Below are 20,761 nucleotides of genomic sequence, written 5' to 3' on the forward strand. Positions count from 1 at the left end.
GAGGGTCAAGGAGGTCACAACTATTTTCATAATAATACGAAGACATTGCCCATTTGAATGCTTATTCTCTCCCAAGTGTATACTGGAGTCTTCTAGGAACTACGTAATGTGGATATTGCCACAGATTGAATACAAAGGTAAACAGGAGAATCCAGTTTTCTTCTATTAATCCAGACACTAAAGAGATTAGAAAAAAAATACATAAAGCACTGACCCTTTTCTCACAAAATATTTTAACCACTCAGTATTAATTCCTAATATGATAACTGTCAGTAGATAATACCATGTAAACAAAGAGCTCTGTGGGATCCTCAGTAATTTTTGAAAATATAAAGTGATCCTCTGAGCAAAAAGTTTGAGAACTACTGTTTGAGAACTACTGTTGAGAACCACTAGTAAGTTTAAATTCTACTAGTAGAATTTCTAGGTCACTGGATATGCAAATATTCGCAAACTAGTGCCACATTGATGCTATGTGCTTCCATCAGTAAAGTATAAACATCTATTGACTCACATCCTCTCTGACACTGAAACTGTCAAACGTTAATTCCTGCCAACCTAGTGACTACACGCTGTATCTTGTGGTATTCATTTGCTTTTCCTTGATTACTCATAAAATTATGCTTCTTTCCACATGTTTACTGGCCACCATGTTTTTCCCTCTTTTGTGAAGTACCTGCTTATGTTCTTTGTTGATTTTTATTGAGTTAAAATTTTTCATATTGATTTTTGGGGTTGATTGTAGCCTTTCAGTTTAGTAGTTGTCTTTTCTATGCCTTTCTGTGTCTTTTCTATACTGTTTTTTGATGGACAAACGTTCTTAAGTTTAACATAGTCCAGAATGTTCATCCTTTCTTTTAAGAGTAGTGTTTTTTGTGTTTGTTTAAAGAAATTCTTCTTTATCCTAAATAGAAGGGGGAGATATTCTCTGTATTTTCTTCATTTAAAAATTTGCTTCATATATGTTTAAATTCTTAGTCCTTTTTAAATTGCTTTTTTTAAGTCAGGAATACAACTTTGTTTTGCTATATGTAAAATCAGTTGTCCCTGCTCTTCCTCCTCCCTCTGCTGTCATATGTCAGAGTTCCTTTTATATGTATGTCTGTTTTCCGTGCTGTTGGCCAATTAGTCCATCCCTACCCCATTACCCCACTGTAACAAGCCTTGATATCAGGTAAAGCAGTGCTCTCAACTTATTTTTCTTCAGGTTGTGTGGGCTATTCTTGGCTCTTTGTTCTTCCATATATACTTTAGATGGGAAACTTAATTGGAATTGCATTGAATCTGTAGATTAATTTGAGAAGAATTAACCTCTTTATGGTATGGAGTCTTCCTATCTATGACTAGTATATTTTGCTGAGTTTAAAGTATTAAGATCTAAGTTTTAGTATTTTATGCAAATAGATTTTTTTGCTAGATTTAGTCATAAAACCTTACCATATTGCTTTTGTAAATGAAGTATTTTCAATTCATTTGCTTTTACTATTGTATAGGAGTGCAGCTGCTTTTTAAAATATATTATCTTGTGTTCAACTATCTTGCTCATTCTCTTTTTTTTTTAATAATCTGTCTGAGATTCTTTTGATTTCTTACATGAACAATGTATCTTCCTCAGAATGAAAGTTTGTTTATTCCTTGCCAGTTTTTGTGCCTCAATTTATTTTTTTTTGTCCTCTTGCACTGTCTAGTATTTCAAATATGATATAAAAGAGGAGAAGGTATAATGGGCATCCTTATCATTTTCCTGATTTTAAGGAAATGTTTCCAAGATTTTCCTATTAAGACAGATGTTTGCTCTTATGTTTTCATGAAAATAGTTTATTGAAGAAGTTCTCTCTTATTCCTGGCTTTCTATGGACATTTTTGAAAATCATGAATGAGTGTTAAATTTATCAAATACTTTTTCTGAATCTATTAAGATACTCATATCATTTTTTTCCTTGAATCTATTCATTGAAAAGCCTTTTACTTCTTGGGGCTTGAGTGGAGCCCCTTTCAAATGTGGGTTAATGAGACAAGGATGCTTGTTTAGTATATTTACAAATGAGGAAGAAAAAGGTAGAATATGATTTAGCTGCCTTCATTCAGTTTCATCAACCTTTGGTCATTTGTAAAGTATAAAATTGCTTGATGACACAGTACAGGCCGTGCATTCAAACCCTTATCAGTTTACATATACATATAGTCTTTCAGTCCATAGGAATCACCCAGAATCCTATGAAGAAGCAGATTCTCATGCTTCAGGTCTGAGATGAGGCCTGAGATTCTGCATCTCTCACAAGCTCCAGGTGATACTGAGCGATCCAGCCAGCACACAAGTGGCAAGGGTGTAGCAGTCTATACATGGCTGCATTTTCACTTTTTTCAACTTTTATCTAGTAGGCTTAGCCTCAAATTACAAAGGAGAAAGAGTTCAGTCCATAGAAGAGAATAGGTAAAGCGTTCAGAAAAATCAGATTAGACATTGTACTTTAATCAGAATCTAGGATGGTATGAATCGAGATGTCCTCCCAATTTGCCAATACTGGTCATTGCCATTTCTCCATTAGGATGTTAACCGTGACATCTTCCCCTCCCTTCTGTCTGCTGTAGCTTGATGTTGTTGGGGACAGTGCTGTGGACGAATTTGAAAAGCAAAGACCAAGCAGAAAACAGAAAAGTTTAGGACTCCTGTGCCAGAAGTTTCTAGCTCGCTATCCAAGTTATCCCATGTCAACTGAGAAAACTACCATCTCCCTAGATGAAGTTGCTGTGAGTCTTGGTATGTATCATCCGATTATCTGGAGGCCTGTCTCCAGTTACAGTGGGGAACTGGTTTCCTTGGGCCAGGCCAAAGCCTTCAGGTAGTGTGGACCCTCCAAACAGGTGAGGGCAGAAGAGCAGAAAGAGCATCCTTTGTCATCATTAGATTTCTCTCATTATGCATAGAATTTCAGGGAGCCTTCTAGACCTGAGGGCCAAATAGAAATTCAGTTTTTTAACCTTAATATATATATGTGTGTATTTTCTATTTATATTATATATAACATTATATTTATATTTTTAATATAATTTAAAAATTATAAACAAGAACATGCTATACTCATCATTCTGGATATTGCTTTTTCTTTCTTTCTTTCTTTCTTTCTTTTTTTTTTTTTGGAGTCAAGGTCTCACTTTGTTGCCCAGGCTGACGTACAGTGTGGCATGATCACAGCTCACCGCAGCCTTGACCTTCTGGACTCAAGCCATCCTGAGCTGGGACTACAGGTGCTCACCACCACACCTGGCTTTTTTGTTTGTTTGTTTGTTTGTTTGGTAGAAACAAGGTCTCACTATGTTTCCTAGGCTGGACTTGAACTCCTGGGGTCAGGTGAGCCTCCTGCCCCAGCCTCCCAAAGTGCTGGGATTACAAGCATGAGCCACGACTCCCAGCCTTAAAAAAAATGTTGAAAACTGGCAATATTTTTATAATAGACTTAGTCTCTCGTGTTTTAAATTCATCAGACTTCAGTCAGACTAAAAATAAATTTAGAAATAGCCTGCTTTTTATTTTTAATAATGCTTCCAGGAGTTCAGCACCGCTGTTACTTCACCTTTATATGAGGCGAGATTTAAGAGCAAGAACATTATGTTGGAAGCGCTGTGCCATAATCTTCACAGCAAGCCTGTCAAACTAGAAAAAGCACATTTGAACATAACTCAAACTGCTAAACCTCATAACAAAGAGGAATCCATGTGTTCACAGGGCAAGAGTGTGTATTGTGTGACTGGTGTGTGGCTATTAATAGGTATATAGCTGCTTCAGAATAGAGACCCCTAGTGGACATTGCAGTCAGTACTAGGATAAACATACTGTTGATTATCATTAAATAAGCAGAAATCATGGTGATTGGAAGGTGTCACAATGTTCCCTTTAAAAATAGGAAGGTTTTACATTCAAAAACAAGGAAAAAGTTCTGAAGAAATAAGCTAAATAAATAAATGATAGATTATATTTTTTAGTTTTTTAGTTCTATTTCTTCCATGGGCCAGAGAAATATGCCCTAGTAGAGGATAGTCAATCTGAATTATTCAAGCTGATGACTAAGAAGATCTTGGTTGTTGGAAGCTGAGATGATGAGGAGACAACGGGTTGTGATGGGAAGACTGTGAGCTGGGCTTTGGGTCAGATAGGGCTGGATTTGAAGCCCAGCTTTGTAATTTACAGGCTGTAAGAGCTTTAGAAAGTTAATTAGCCTTTTATTTGTAACTTAGAGAACACACAGCACCTACCTTGCAGAGACATAGCAAAGTTGGGGATAATGTCAGTAATGTGCCTAAGTCAATGCCTTACTATTACACGGAACAGTTTCTACTCAGCTCTTACTAGAATGTCTCCAACCTAGCCTCTCTCTGCCTGTCAGCTTCCATGGCTAGTAAGAGGAAATGCTACAACTGGGGGACTATTTTGGAATCCCGAAGTCAAATACATATTCTAGTACTAGTACTGATCCAGCAAGAAGGGAAAAGTGAGCCAGCTAGACAGAGGTGTGGTGAAGAGCAGTTGAGGCCCAGGGCCCTGGAAACTAGTCTTACAGAAATGAGGGTAAAATGAAAGATCGCTGATAGCGCTTCTTGTTGGGGTTTATCGGACCGGACCTACTGCCTCTGAATACCCAACTTCCATGAAGGGGTCTTGCACTGATGTCACTGCAAAGACAAGAGATTAGATGCTGAAGGGCTATGTTACAGGTCCCAGGGAGGACAGAAAAATGGATTTCCATTCTCCTATGGGCCGCAGGGCATTCTGCAGACCTCCATGTTATGGTTACCTGGAGCAGAACTCTGGAGATTTTTACAACTGTTTCCCAATGCTTCCTGATCACCCAGACCTGCCAAATGAGCATGCAATCTCTCTTCATCTGAGGCTGAAAAAGGGAACCCCTTGCTGGGAGCTGTTTCACTGGTAACTATCTTTTGGGGCTGAGTCTAAACTCCCCATTGTATCCCAAGTCATAAGCTACAAGATCACAGTTTAGCTAAGGATGCAGAGCATTCAAATGTCATTGTTTCTCAGTTTCTAGTGCCATGTAGATTTGACGTTGATATACTGGGTAAGAATTTAGAGAGCTGGGATTGACTTCAGTGAATGGGAAACTACACAGACTGGGAAACTGTTTTACTGGGCTGAGAGTTATTCTTAATGAGTTCCATCAGGAACTAAAGAAAACAAGGCAACAATTGGAAAATCCTTTACCACATAATTAATGCCATGATTAGGAGTAATACAATGACCTTAATACAAAAGAAACAGAAGACTGAATGCCAAGCAAGCCCCCAGAGTAACTTATGGGTCTTGAGACCTGCAAAATATAACTTTCTAGTGCACTAGCCATTGGACAGTTAAACTCAGTCTAGGTGGAAGAGGTGGGTGATTAAGCAGGCAAGCCACTGCCATGTTGGTCTGTACCAAAAACACCCACCAAACACCCACTGTGTATATTGAGCATTATCTTCCTGTCTAAGTGTTCAGAAGCCTCCTTTATGTTTCCTTCTTGGGATATCTAGCCACTAGATGGAGTCTCACACAGCTAGTTACCAAATCCAAAATAACAAAACAACCAGGCATATGGCTGGCCCTGGGGTGTCTCAGTTGCATTCACATGACATTTCTAATGGGAAGGTTTATAGAATGTTATGCTCTAAACAAGATGTGTTAATATATGGAAACAGACTGGAATAAAGAAGCAGTCAGTTTAGGACAAGGCGCTGCTGACTGCTCCTGCCAGCACCTTCCGGTAAGCAGCTGGCACCAGAGCCAGAGCTTCTAAGGGTAACAAGCCTTTCAGGGTCATGGGCCGAAATGTTCTGATTGACTGTGAAATGCCTCTTCATGCATGTGATAGAACTTCCTTCAGCTCCAGAGTTCTCATTGTAATTTGGCATATTTCTCATGTTGAATCTTTGAAGGGCCAACAGCTACATTCAGAGTCAACCGTGATTATATAACAGCTCCTGGCAAGTGAAATGAAAGAGGCCATCTTTATAGCTGGGCCTGTCTTCTACTAGATGCCTAGAGGCTTTTACTATAGGTACTTAGATAAGAACAAAGCGGGGACCATGGGCCCAAGGGCCTGGTGCACAACAGAAAGAGTCACAGACATGAGATTTTAAAAATCTGTTTCTACTGTGACCTCTTATGCTAGCAGCGATTTTAGGTATCTCCAATGTCCTACTAAAAGTGTTTACAGAAGTATTTCTTTAAAATTAATACCTACTGGGATCCCTTTACATTTATGATTACATTTAATCTTCATCATTTATGAAACAAGGCACAGAAAGGCTAAGTAACTTCTCTGGATCACCCAACTAATAAGGGATAGATCAAGGATTCAAATCCAGGTGCTTTGACCTCCAAGGCCCCCATGTTGAACCACTAAATATGTTTGGTAAATTCAATGAACAGTTCATAATCTTAGCTATTCTATAAGTGTTGGGAAAGGGAGTAGGGAACTGATAAACTTCATGGTCAGCCTATACTAGAGTGTCTGTGCCTCATTCTTGAGCTCTTTGGCAGGATATGGAAATGAGAACACAGTTGTTAATAGCCATGATGAACAAAGAAGACTCGTGTTATTCCAACCCTGGCTATAGCTTCTTCCTGCAACTTGAAGGGTATATAAGCCCCTGACACCTGAGTTTTCAGTTCAAAATGGGAAATATAATATTTGACATCTATTTTCCTTACTGGGCTACTGAGAGTGTTATAAAGGTAATTTGTTTATATCATTCAAACTCCAGGAAAGAATAGTATTGCCCAATAATGAAGTGTCAGTTTATTTTATAGTCCTGCATAATTAGGAATACAAGTCATAGTCAACTGTCCATTAAGTGTCCAATAGGTGTACTATTATTAGTATTGATCAATACCAACAATTTTAAGTGCTGAAATGTTTGTGTGGTTCACTTGACAGGTCTAAAGAACAGTTGCTAAACTGTTTATGCTATACAGATGGAATTATCACCATCTCTAGATGGATGTGTTATCTCAGATCTTTTTGAGGGTTGGATCCCAAGAAGAAAAATGAAAAATAATTTCTGGTTCTTGCATCCTCACAGGTTAGATTTATTGACATCCACACTTGCTGGGCTTTACATTTGGTATCATACAGAGTAGTTCACAGACATAGTCCAGGCACTCAAGGAATTTCTACACAAAATGTTCATCTGCATAATATCTGTTGGCTTCTGTTTTCTGAACAGGTGTGGAAAGGAGACGCATCTATGACATTGTCAACGTGTTGGAGTCACTGCATCTGGTCAGCCGGGTGGCCAAGAATCAGTATGGCTGGCACGGACGGCACAGCCTGCCAAAAACCCTGAGGAACCTCCAGAGACTAGGAGAGGAGCAGAAATATGAAGAGCAGATGGCATACCTCCAACAGAAGGAGTTGGACCTGATGGATTATAAATTTGGAGAACGTAGAAAAGATGGCTATCCAGATTCCCAAGACCAACAGTTACTGGATTTCTCTGAACCCGACTGTCCCTCTTGTGAGTCCATCGTAACCTCATGAGTCATGGCAGAAAGAGTGATGGTCTCTTCTGAAGAGATTCTCTGATAAGATGGAAAGTGCCAGATTGACAGCCATATTCTCTCTACTGAAGAAAAGGAGACAGATGGCTCCCCAACTGGGCTGCCCACTCGACCTCACTTAAAACCTGTCTGGTGGCAGTACACTCAGAGTTAGGCATGTCAGGATGTAACAGTGCTTCAATTTTAGATTGGCAGCTTCATGCTGTTTTCTTTCTGTGTGACTTTAAGCAAAATTTTCTTTGAAGAAGTTATCTTTTCGAAGCATTTTACCTAATTATATATTGGAGTAGATTGCTTAGAAAAGAACCCCATTTGCAGGAAATGTTGATAAGAAAGACAGACGATCCCTGCTTTCATGTAGTGCAGAAACTTTTATTTATATCTCATTGTTCTTCCGTCTCACCTCTTATTTATCTTCTTCGTGTTTTAGCCATTGATCTTCATCATTCTCACCCTCCTCCCCATTGCTAAGATGACAGAGTACAAGTATCACTCACATTTCACTTGCAAATATAAGAAATAGAAATGGAGAGAAAGGTGTACCTGGTTTTCATTAGCATCACTGCCTCATGTCTTTTAGTTCCACCCCATGAGCCAGTACTTATTGTAATAACCAGAGAAGACAGCCATCTGTTGGGATGGTTTGCCAGCCATTCACAGCAGCACATATCTAATCAGTCTCCTATTTATGTATAGACTATTTATTCAAGTATTTCTGAAAAGAAGTGGAAGAGTAGACACCTATGTTTAGGGTATAGTCTAGACACAGCAGGTACAGAGAAATAAAAATGGAATTCTTGCCTTTGAGAGGAGAGTAGATGTTCTGAAAACAACTCCATATCCCTACCCTATCCTTTTAGTCTTCTACATTAATTTTTTCAAGAAGTTGCCTCAGGAAAACTATCACATGGATTCTATTATATAAAGTATAAGTATAAAGAGTTAAGAGTGGCTTAAAATATGCATTTCAAAATTGATGCCTACTGTAATTTTACAAGCCACAAGAAAATCCATCTTATTTCCTTATGAGCTGACTTGCGAAGTATTTCCAGTAGGCTTCTGCCAATAACAAGGGTGATCTTTCCATCTGCTGGTAGAGTTAGATCGTTCTGGCAAACTGCAAGTACAGTCTTTATTGTGGAAGATCGTTTGTTTTGATGCTTTTGTTTCATTCCCTTTGTAGCATCTGCAAACAGTAGGAAAGACAAGTCTCTGAGAATTATGAGCCAGAAGTTTGTCATGCTGTTTCTTGTCTCCAAAACCAAGATTGTTACTTTGGATGTGGCCGCCAAAATACTGATAGAAGAAAGCCAAGATACCCCGGACCACAGTAAATTTAAAAGTAAGAATCTTCACCTAAATCTACTTAGCACAAAAAGGGTGGAATTTCATATGTTGGTATTTTCTGCTTCTGAGATAAAAGAAATAAATAAATAAATAAATATATACTGTTTTTGAGACATGGATTCCTTCCTGCGCTCATAAAGGTTTTTGTTGCTGTGAGAGGTAAGTTAGTCAAGTACTAGAATTCCTCTCAAATTCCTTCACTGCCTTTCCTTCAGTGATTCCAGTGGACAATGAGAAGCAGAATACTATCCCAAGAACACCAGAAAGGGAGGGTATGAATTAGTTTGCATTTCTCTTTAGTATTGCTGCATCCAAGACAGAATGTCTGAGTTTTCTTTCCCCTTTTTTCCCTATCCCCTTGCATACTCTTCTGAAGGGTGGAGATGAAAGTTGTCTGCAGGTAAGAACCAGAGGAATGGCCAGGGTAGGGGTGGTGGGACTTGGCTGCTGGACAGGGAGAGTTTCCAAGTGTCACACCCAGTGCATCCTCCTTTTCTGTTCAGCTCAGACCCTAAGTCAGATGCCCTGAGCTGCTGGTAGCCTGATCAAGTGCAGAGAAGCCATGAGCTAAACATTCTCTAACTTTCTTAAATTTCCAACTGAAATTACAGCCATCCTGTGGGCGAAATGGCTGGGTAAAATTCAGCCCTGTCAGGACTGGGAAGAAGAAAACTGTATCTGGGGTGAATGCTTGATGATTCAGGACAGTAATCAAAACTCCTTTGCTTGATCTTAGTCCTAAGGTCAAGTAGGTTTCCTACCTGTCAAATAGAAAATAATTTGTGGTTATCATCCTGCTTGTTTAATATGTTACCACCCCTTCTGAGTTTTTCCTCTAGTGCATGCATTTTCAAATGTTTTTTTCCCAAAACCACTTAGGATCTAGGGGATGCTCATTCCACTCCTTCTCACTGGGAAGCCAGAACACCAGGATCTCGGGTGAGGAGCTGCCTGTCTTTAGCAACTTACACCTCCTGACCTTGAGCCCCGGGTATCTTGTGTGCCCAGGAGTGTAGCCTGGCAGGAAGCTCTGGGGAATCCCTGTCATTTTCACAGACCAGCTGCCTGGTGGAGCTGGTGCCACTGTCTCCTGCTGGGAGAAGCGCGGGGCAAGCTTTTGACATGCCACATCAGAATTACATTTACTAAGACTTTAATTACAGCCCATTCCCTCCCTGGGCGATTTTGCAATCACATTGCTCCCTGCTTGTTATCAGGTGCCTCTTGTGAGAGGTGTGAAGTTGTGGAAATGGAAGGACACACTGACCTTCCCTTAGTGTTTGTCTTCATATACGAAGATACATAGATCCTGGGTGATTTCATGACAGAGCCATTGGTCTCCTCACCCACCCTGCTGCTTTTTACTTGAGGTATATATGGTGACCGAGAAAAGTTACCTGTCACATAAATAAAAATGTCATGGTAGCACAGACGGTGTGACCATAATTGTATTTTATATCTTCAAGCAAAGGTACGTCGCCTCTATGACATAGCCAATGTTCTGACCAGCTTGGCTCTGATAAAGAAAGTGCATGTAACAGAAGAGCGAGGCCGGAAGCCAGCCTTCAAGTGGATCGGGCCCGTGGACTTCAGCTCTAGTGGTAAGGTGGCATGGTTTTGCTAGCGGGCTGGTTCATTTATAATCTCCGATTCCTTTTCCAATTCGTATATTCCCTGCACAGTGAAGTTGATTTCCTTTTCCCAATAGCCCACATCACATACAAAATTAGAATAATGACTCCACTCTCAGAACAATGAACGTTAGCCTACAAATGGTGTCTGCTGGTTGGCTCACACACAGTAGAAAGGAAAATACTGGGAGCTCACAACATGATGTTTTTGTAACTATTAAATTACAGCTCTTGGAGTTTTTAAATTTTGTTCCAAAGTTTTTCCTGGAAGTCTGGGACTGAGACTTTAAAATGACACCTCTTTTTAACTCTAGTTGTTTCTACATTAGCAGAAGAAAAGATAGTTTTTCTTTGAAATTCCAGATCATGTAAAAATTGCGTCAACCACTATCACAAAACTAATATATGGCATCTAAATATAGTATGGATGAAATGGACACCTTTTTGTAATTTATTTAAAAGATTATAAATGTTATAATTTTACTAAACTGGATTCAAAGAGGATATTCTCTTCTACTTGTTTCACAGGTAATATCTGAGCAATCAGGGAGTAGAACCTACTGCACCAGCTACTTTACATAAGCTGTACTGCCTGGGAAAAAGCCATTAAAGTTCCAATTTTGGCGTTAGTGGTATAAAACTGGGCCACTTAACCCAGGCTTATAAAAGAGATAGCTTTCCACCTCACTTGCAACACATTATTCACTAGAATCTAGACAAAACCACTTAAAATCAAGTGTAACCAATTTAACCCAGCAAGCATACTGAATGTGGACTGTGTTGTTGACTGTACTAAATGCCATGAGACATTGACAACATGAGCAACACGGTCCCTGCCTACATGAAATACACAACTTGCCCCTTTTCTGCGGATTTGCCTTTGACATCACCTATTCTTTTCAGCTATGAAGCCCTCTTCTTTTTGACATAAAAATATTCTACTCTACTCAGAGATCTAGCTCAAATATCAACTTCTCCATGAAGTTTTCTCTGATCACCCAGAGCAGAGTGTCTCATCTGAACCATTGCTGCTGAGGACGGTGCTGTCTGGGCTTGGAGACATTGAGCGGCATTGCCTCTGCCATACACGTCTGAGGCTACACATTGTCTTTATTCATCTTCAATGACCCCATAGTACCCCAAACAGTGCATTACTCACTTTTATTGGTTAATAAGCTTCTATCGAAGGTATATAATTAGCACATGTTTAAAAGTCAGAGAACAATGAAGCACTAGATGGGTGTTGCTGGCTCTATAGGAATTCAAGGGAGGATATGGATTAAGTTCTGATGGGCTGTTAGGTTTTGAAGAATGAGGGAACACGCTAGAGAGATCAGCCATGTTGTTTTAAGTGGAGAGCCTAGGATAGTGATTACTGAGGTACACACCGTATGATCAGTTGGGACATTTTTGGAAGGCCTCAAAAGTGGAGCCAAGAAATTTGGACTGGATGTTATAGGCAGAATTAACAAAGGAGTCTTTGGATATAGAGATTAAAAGGAAAGACTCAAAGGTGGTGATATCATTGAAAAAAAATAAGATAGCTGGGAAGATAAGCTGATGTTGAGAAGTTGAGTTCATATATTTGCACAACCTGTGGGAGAGCAACTAGAACTCTGATTTGATGTGGGAAAGAGAGTCTGAAGCCAGGTCAGGAACCTTAAATTAAACTTATTTTCTCTACCCTTCAGAAATCTGGTCCTCTTTCTTTATTCCCTAATTTCATTACTGATAACATCAAGTTTATTCCTTGGTCACTCTCCTTCATATGTTGAGAAGGAACTCCTCACAATTAAACTTTATAAATGTCTCTCTCCTCTTCTCCTTACCCACCAGCATGGCAGTTTATTATGCATGGGTGTTTTCTTCTTTTTAACAGTTTTGTTGAGGTATCATTGACATACAATAAATGACAGGAACTTAAATTTACAATTTGGTAAGTTTTGGCTATTGTATGCCCCTGTGAACTCATCACCACAGTCAAGATAATGCACATATCCATCACCCTCAGAAGTCGTCTTCTACCTCTGTAATTCCTCCCTCCCAGCTCCCACTTCCATCCCCAGGCAACCACTGACCTGCTGTCACCCTAGATTTGTTTGTGTTTTCCAGACTTTTTTCTTTATAAGTAAATCATATATAGTTGATCCTCGTTATTCACAGGTTCCATATTTGTGAATCTATGTTCTTGGTAAAACTTTATTTGTAACTCCAGAGTCAGGACTCATGGCATTTATGGACACGCACAGAGTGGCGAAAAACTTGGGTCGCCTGATACACGCACACTCCCACGTGAACTTGAAGGTAACATTCTGCCTTCTTGTTTCAGCTTTCATACCATAAAAAGTGTCCATTTTGCAGTCTTTGTACTGCCACGTTTTCACATTTGTGTGCTTTTTTGCTCCCAAGCATTGCTGTCTAGTGTTTCTAAGTGCAAGAAAGCTTGCACTTAGAATGTGCCTTATGGAGAACATAACATTAGATAAGCTTTGAGCAGGCATGAATTACAGTACTGTTGGCCAATCATATAGTAGAGAAACAGCATATGGTAGAGAAGGTGTCTTTAAAAAGAAACATACATAAACAAGGTTATATATTGATCAGCTAATGAAAATGTAACCAGAGGCTCATAGAAACCTAACTGTATGTCTCCTAGGAGCAATGGTTCAGAATTTGCTAGTTCATTGTTTGCAGTAACTTTATATATACAACATAACTACCATGAATAGCAAGAATCAATTATAGTGTGTACCTTTCTTACCAGACTTCTTTCACTCAGCATAATTATTTAGAAGTTTATACATGCCATAGCATGTATCAATAGTTTATTCCTTTTTATTAAGTAAAATATTCCATTGCATGGATATATCATACTTTATCCATTTTCCTGTTGATGGCTTATAGGTTGTTTCCAATCTAGGGCTATTATAAATAAAGCTGCTGTGAATATTTTTCTTCATATATTTGTATGGACTTATTACATTTTTTTCTTACTTTTGGGTTGTTTGATTTCTTATTACTGAATTGTGAAAGTACTCTGTACATTTTGCATACAAGTCTTTTATCAGATATATGATTTTCAAATCTTTTCTCTCTCTGTGGCTTTCTTTTTTCATTCTCTTAACAGTGCCTTTTGAAAATCAGAAGCTCTTAATTTTGAGGAAGTCCAATTTATAAGTTTTTTCTTTTGCAGATCATGCTTTTAGTTTGTATCTAAGAAATTTCTTTGCTTAACACAAGGTCACAAATACAGTATGAGGTATGGATCAGTGGGGTGCTTTTGTGGGGTTGACTGGGGAGAGAACACATGGATATCCAGTTGTGCCAGGACCATTTGTTAAAAAGACTATCCTTTCTCTACTAAATTTTCTTAGTGCCTTTATTGAAAATAAATTGACCACAAATATGTATGGTATTATTGCTGGACTTTCCAAACTGTTGTATTAATCTGTTTGTCTCTATGGTATCATGGTAATCCTAGCCTCTTAGAACGAGTTGGGAAGTAGTCAGCCATCTGGGTCTGGAGTTTTCTATGTGAGAAGGTTCTTAACTGTTATTATAATTTTTTAATAGCTATAGGGATATTCCACTTATCTCTTTATAATTCCTTTCTACTTTGGGTTCATTTTATCCTTATTTTAGTTTCTTAAAGTAGAAGCTGAAGTCATTAATTTGAGCTTTCAGTGCTATAAATTTTCCTCTAAGTCTTGCTTTAGCCATATCCCATAAATCTTGTTATGCGTGTTTTCATCGTCTTCCAATTCCTTCATTTTCCCTTTGACCCACAAATTATTTAGGTGTGTGTTATATAGTTTCCATGTATTTGGGGATTTTCCAGATATCTTTTTCTTATTGATTTCTAATTTCATTCCATGTGATCAGGCAACATACTTTGTATAACGAACTTTTTAAATTTATTGAGACTAGGGTATGGTATCTTGGTAAATATACACATGACTGTAATGTTCTGTTGTTGGATAGAATAGTCTATGAATGACAATTAGGTCAAATCAGTTGATAGTGTTGGCCAGTTTTTATCTTTACTGATTTTATGTTTACTTTTTTTAATCAATTATTGATGGATGGTTGTTGAACTCTTTGATTATAGATACAGATTTGTCTATTTCTTCTTATAGTTCTATCAAGTTTTGTTCCACGTATGTTGTTTCCATCATGAGCTCTTTCTGCTCATTTAGTATATCTTCTTGATGAACTGACCTTTTTATCGTTATGGAAATGACTCTCTTTATTCCTTTGCTCTGAAATCCACTTTATCTGATAATAATATAGTCACTTTAACTTCCTTTTTTATTAGTTAGCATAGTATAGTTTATTCCTTTACTCTTAAACAATTTATATCTATATTTATGATGCATTTCTGGCAGGCATATATAGTTGAGTTTTGCTCAACAGTTTCTGCTTCAGCTTCTTAATTGTGTTGTGTAGATTCTTGATCTACTTGGATTTTAATATATCATCTTGCTGTTTGTCTCATTTTTTCATTGTTTCTTTTTCCTGCTCTTTCTTTTAGACTTATTGAGTATTTTTAACACTCCCATTCCTTCTCGTTTGTTGGCTTATTGGCTATAACTCTTTGTTGTGTTATTTTAGTATTGCTTATAGTATACCTCTCTAATTTATCACAGTCTACATTCAAGTGACACTATGCTACATATACGATAGGGGTCCCAAAAAAAAGGAAATTATTTTTTGGAGAGCAGTCCCCTTGTAGTACAGGCTTTCCCTGCTAGGTAAATATTCTAGGAACCCATCAGCATCAGTGTACCAGGAGCATTGTTTTGAGAAACTGCATTTGGCTTCAGTGAATTTTTTTTTTTTTTTTTTGAGATTCTTTCAGTGTGTTTTCTCATTTCATAGTGGATGATTTATGAGCTTACCTCCCTACACCATGCTGAGTGTTTAGCAGTTTTTTGACCAAAAATGACATGACCCCCATGCCCTATCCTCCCTATTCACCTGATCTTGCCCCAGGCGACTTTTTTTTTTTTGCTTCCCTGAATGAAAAATGTCCTCAAAGGGAAACGTTTTGCCAGTGTGGGAGAGATGAAACAAAAAATGGCACAAGCACTAAAAGGCATCAAAATTGATGAGTTCAAAAACTGTCTTGAGCAGCAAGAAAAATGTTTATCAAACAGGTGTATTGCATCAGAGAGTACTTTGAAGGTGACTGAAATTTGAACATATAAGAATAAATCCACAGTTTTTTATGAATAAATTCTGGGGTTTTTTGGGAGTCGCTCTTCATATTGTACAAGAACCTTAAAATAACACACTTTCATTTCTCCCTGCCTGGTCTTCATGCTAAACATTTCACTGCTATGTGTTATAAACCCCACAGTGCATTGTTATTTAGTGTTATTTTTCTTCTGCTTAATGAACTTTATTGCACTCTTTGTTTTTAAAAATATTTTCACTGGGTAAAGAATTTTAGGTGGATGCCAGGCATGATGTCTTGTGCCCATAGTCCCAGCTACTTGGGAGGCCGAGGTGGGGAGGCTCTCTTGAGCCCAGGAATTTTAGTCCAGCCTGGACAGCATAGCAAGACCAATCTCTAAAAATAAATAAATGAATGAATGAATAAAAGAATTTTAGGTAGAAGGTACCTTTCCTTTCAGTTCTTTAAAGAAGTTGCTCCACTGTCTTCTAGCTTGTGTTGTTTTTGACAGGGAGTCTACCATCATCCTGTTTTTCTGTATATGTCATTTTTTCCTGGTTGCTTTTAAGTTTACCTCTGTGACTGGTTTTAAGTAATTTGATGATGTGTGACTTGGTATAGTTCTCTTCATGTTTCTTGTACTTGGGTTTGTTGAGCTTCTTGAATCCATGGATTCAAAGTTTTCATCAAATTTTCAGCCATTATTTCTTCAAATATTTCTTTTGTCCCCTTATCTTCTGTCTTTGGAGACTAATTCCAGTTCTATTTGGCTACTTAAGTTGTCATAAAATTCATTTCTTTCTTTTTTTCTTCCTGTGTTTCATTTATGGACAGTTTCTCTTGCTATGTCCTCAAGTTTACTGTTCTTTCTTTCTGCAGTGTCTAATCTCATTTTTCATCTCCAGAGTTTTGACTTGGGCCTTTATATTTTTGATGTCCCTAGTTAACATACTTAGTGTTTCCTCTAGTTTCTTGAATTTAAAGACTACAATTCTAATAACTGTTTCAATGTGCTAGTCTTTATCATCTGTCACTTTGGGTTCCATTTCAATTGATTGTTCTCCTCATTGTAGGTAGCATTTTTCTGCTTCTTTGTGTACATGTTTCTGTATTCCTAAGATGTTCTTGAGTTTTGTTGTGGGATGCAGTGAAGTTACATGGAAACAAACCCTTTTGGGTCTTGCTTTTAAACTTTACAGGGCAGGATCCTATCAGCATTTATTCCTCAGTACATTTTCTTCATTGCCAAAGCAATGCTTTTTAGTATTCTAGCCAGTGCCCCTGAATTATGGGGTTTTCCCATTGTAGCTATTGGCAGCAGGTACTGTCCCCAGCCCTGTAAGAGCTGCAGACGCTGTTCCCTCTAGTCCTTCTGAGTGGTTCTTCCCCTGGCCTTGGGCAGCTTTCTTACAGGCATCAGTACTCCACTGAATGTTTGAGGGAAACCCTCTGCAGATCCCCAACATTCTCCTGCATAGTTCTTCTCTCCAATATTCTGCAAAGTCTAGCTGCCTTGACTCTCCAGGACTCCTAGCTCCATCCTCAACTTAGGGACACCTCAAGACTCTGTCCAGGTCCCTTCCCTGTACCCTAACCTAGAAACATTATCTAGGCAGTAAGCTAGGACAATCACAGAGCTCAAGCTCACCTCATTTGATTCCTACCTCTGAAGGATCACTGTCCTTCATGTCCTGATGTCCAGTGTCTTGAAAGTCATTGTTTTATGCATTGTGTCAATATTTTACTGTTTCAAGGAGGTGGCAAATCTGGTCCCTATTACTACCTTGACCTATTCTTTTTTTATGTTGTAATTTCTGTGTTTTCTGAAAGGTATATGTATTGGCCTTTGGTTATAAGAAAAAGAAAAAAGTGGGTTTTTTTGTTTCAATTTTAAAGTTCCTTTAATGTGAATGTGTGCATTTTAGAAACTATAAGTCTAGCTAAGCCTTGTCAGTTTATTAAATCAGTTTTATAACTAAAATGTGAATGCTTTGAGCTTAGGAAAAGAATTAACACAAATAAGGTAGGAATAACTGTCTGGACAACAGGGATGGCTGCCTGAGTCTCCATAGAAAGTTCTGTCTTGATCTCGTACACAGGTTCCTTTCAGCATAAAATGTGCCTCCAGGGCCTGCCCTGCCATTATCCTCACTGTTCCGCAGCATTTCAACCATGAGGTTTCTGCTGACCTTTTTTTGCTGGTCACTTAGTAACTGAGCCTCCTACTGCATAAGAAAGGAATAATAAAGCATAATAGGAAATAAAGATTCTCGTATTAATTGCCCTAGGTCTCTGGCACAGAAGGCTGATCTCAACTAATCTTGAAAGTCATCTCAAAATATGCACATTGGGCTGAATATGGTCAGGTTTTCCTTTGATACTCTCTGCCCAGATAGAGCATCTAAAATGTCAGGCTCTTTCTAATTCGGGTTGAAGAACATCTTGCTCTACTTTTGTTGCAGTAGATAATTTTAGAATATATATGGATTCAATCTCATTTTATAGTCATCCACTAACTTTAAAAAGTGAGTACACTGAGAGAAATTGGGGTTTGAGACAAGGCTCATAAAATTCCTTTGACTGTCTTTGTTTTTTATTTATAGGGTAGCTCCATTACAATTATAGGTTCAAAGCCATCTCTTAAAAAGACTAAAATTATCCTGAATTACAGCTGTATAACAACACTACCAATTCTCTCATTTATTTAGATGAAGAACTAGTGGATGTTTCTGCATCTGTCTTACCAGAATTGAAAAGAGAAGCATATGGCCAGATTCAAGTCTGTGCAAAACAGAAGCTGGCTCGCCATGGTTCTTTTAATACAGTTCAGCCTTCTGAAAAGATCCAGAGGAAGGTGAACTCAGAACCCAGCAGCCCATGCAGAGAAGAACAAGGTATCTGCCCTTGTGTGATCCATGGAATCCGTCAGTTGCTATGTAATTGCCACCCGTGTAAATACAGCATAGCCCTTGTGCTGGCATTTCAAAACAAGCTGACTCTCCAGGCCCTGCCTGTTTTTTCCAGGGGTCTACTTTTCACTTGCCTGAAGTAAAACAATTATTCTGGGCAAAGGAGATTCTGATTTCACAGTGTGTGAACATAGGCCTATGCCTGAAGTTGATCCTGGTCAGCCTTGAAGATCAATCGGTTTGCCATGGTTGTCCTGTTTGATGTGGCTCAGAAATTGATCATACTTACAAAGCAGCACTTATTTTGGGTTTTTTTACTAATGTTTGCCTGTTTGATGTATCTCAGAAGTTCATCAGACTTACAAAGCAACACTTATTTTGTCTTCTTGATGAGACCTGAATTCCCCATTAACAGCTAGTTTCTGGAAATTTCCCTCCTTAAATCAAAACCATAATGGATTTGAGTAATCTCTGAGCTGAGAACAATAAATTCTGTATATAATTGCTGTGTATACGTCTCTTCCTATATTTGTTAAACCTCATTTTCCTTTCAGGATCAGATGGCTACTCTTTAGAAATTGGAAGTCTGGCAGCAGTCTACAGACAGAAAATAGAAGACAATTCACAGTAAGTAGTCTATAAAAACTCAGAGTGTATTCTTTTCCATTTCCTGCGTTAATTTTGACTAAATTGAAATGCCACCCACTTAAAGATAAAATTTAAGTCAACCATTTGTTAAAAATTGATGATTTCCATTTGTGTCCAACACTGCAAGAATTAGTATTAGAGGCATAAAAGTAGGGAAATATTATCCTGTAAGCTATGATAGCTTATAGGGAACAAGATAAAACACAATGAAAAAAGACAATTCACATTTAATTTGACCCTGAGAAATGATGCCTTAGAATTCCATGCCTCATTCTGTCATCATCATAGCTGACTGTATTTACTAACTACCAGGTACTGTTCCAGGAGCTGTTGCCTTCGATTTACAGAAAAGAAACTGAAGCCCAAAGAGGTTAAACAACTTGCCAAAGGTCACAATGCTAATAAGTGACAGAGCTGAGATTCAAACCCAGGCCATCTTGCTTAAGATTTGGGGCTGATTTTGAAGGAAATGTTATATTATCAGAGAAAGCAAAATAAACACTAAAGAGGGAATGCAAGGTCTTTAATGGCAGCTGTAGGATGAGTCAGATTGTAAAGCAGAATCAGGGAGCAAAGGGACCAAAAGCTGATTTTGTTTAGCTGTAATGGTTTGTCCAAGCAGCACAGTAAAAGGAAAAAAGTCATGCAGAAGAAGGGCCTGTGTGTTGGATGTAAGTAGGTCAAGTTGGCAAAAAAGCTTTGAAAGCCAGGTAGAAGAGTTTGGATGTATCAGAGAAACAGTAAGAGCTGTAGTAGGTTCACTGAAGATCATCCGGCTGCTCTTAGCAGATGGGTTACCAGTAGAGAAGAGCTCCAGGGGAACAGATTGCGGAACAGCATTTGTAGGTGTTCTGGTCTGCTGTGGGGCAGACCTGAGCCATGTCCATTGGAGAGGGAAAGAAAGGGAAACCATTGGAAGAGAGGGAGTCAGCAGGACTCGTTAAAGGAGAAAGAGACACCAAAACAAAAATCTGGTGTCAGATGATGGTGATGTTTGTGGTAGAGATGGGGAGTTTGCAGGTGGGTGGCTAGAGGTGGAATGGTGGGTGATACACCCAGTGTGGACTGTTGGGTCTCACAGAGCTGAGCAATTCCAATGACTCTTCCAGAAGGGGCTGGTTGGAGACATGGTTCAGCTCTGCTTCCCAGTGCACTCCATTTTATCCCCAGCAGCACCATGAGATGGTGGGCAACACAGGTCTCTGTGATTCCATCAGAAAGACAAAGAAATCTCTGTCCTCTGTCGACTATTTCTTGAAGGATTTTCCCCATCTGTTCCTAAACGTATACTAAAGACATAAACATCTTTTTAAATATTTGGAAATGTTTCCATAGAAAAGGCCTAGACATTGTTTATCATCTCTTATATTGATGGAACTTCATTTTTAATGCATGCTGCCGAAATACTCTTCAGTAATACTGGGCAGAATTGGACAGGAATGACAAAAAGTAATAATTTAGGAGGTTATTTTGTTTCACCCACTGCCACTTC

At 38.5% G+C, this 20,761-nt stretch overlaps 1 protein-coding gene across 1 annotated transcript in view; it reads left to right on the top strand.

Moving 5' to 3' along the window:
- E2F7 (E2F transcription factor 7) overlaps positions 1-20,761 on the top strand; it is a 39,414-nt gene that overhangs the window by 12,088 nt on the left and 6,565 nt on the right. Inside the window, exons 4-9 of the mRNA XM_008067138.2 lie at positions 2,593-2,761; positions 7,225-7,515; positions 8,742-8,900; positions 10,372-10,506; positions 18,421-18,606; positions 19,176-19,248. Coding sequence (XP_008065329.1) covers positions 2,593-2,761; positions 7,225-7,515; positions 8,742-8,900; positions 10,372-10,506; positions 18,421-18,606; positions 19,176-19,248 — 1,013 coding nt within the window. The remainder of the gene's footprint in view (positions 1-2,592; positions 2,762-7,224; positions 7,516-8,741; positions 8,901-10,371; positions 10,507-18,420; positions 18,607-19,175; positions 19,249-20,761) is intronic.

Source organism: Carlito syrichta, unplaced genomic scaffold, assembly GCF_000164805.1.
Source record: "Carlito syrichta isolate Samal-C Ts95f unplaced genomic scaffold, Tarsius_syrichta-2.0.1 Scaffold309295, whole genome shotgun sequence".
Classification (NCBI taxonomy): domain Eukaryota; kingdom Metazoa; phylum Chordata; class Mammalia; order Primates; family Tarsiidae; genus Carlito; species Carlito syrichta.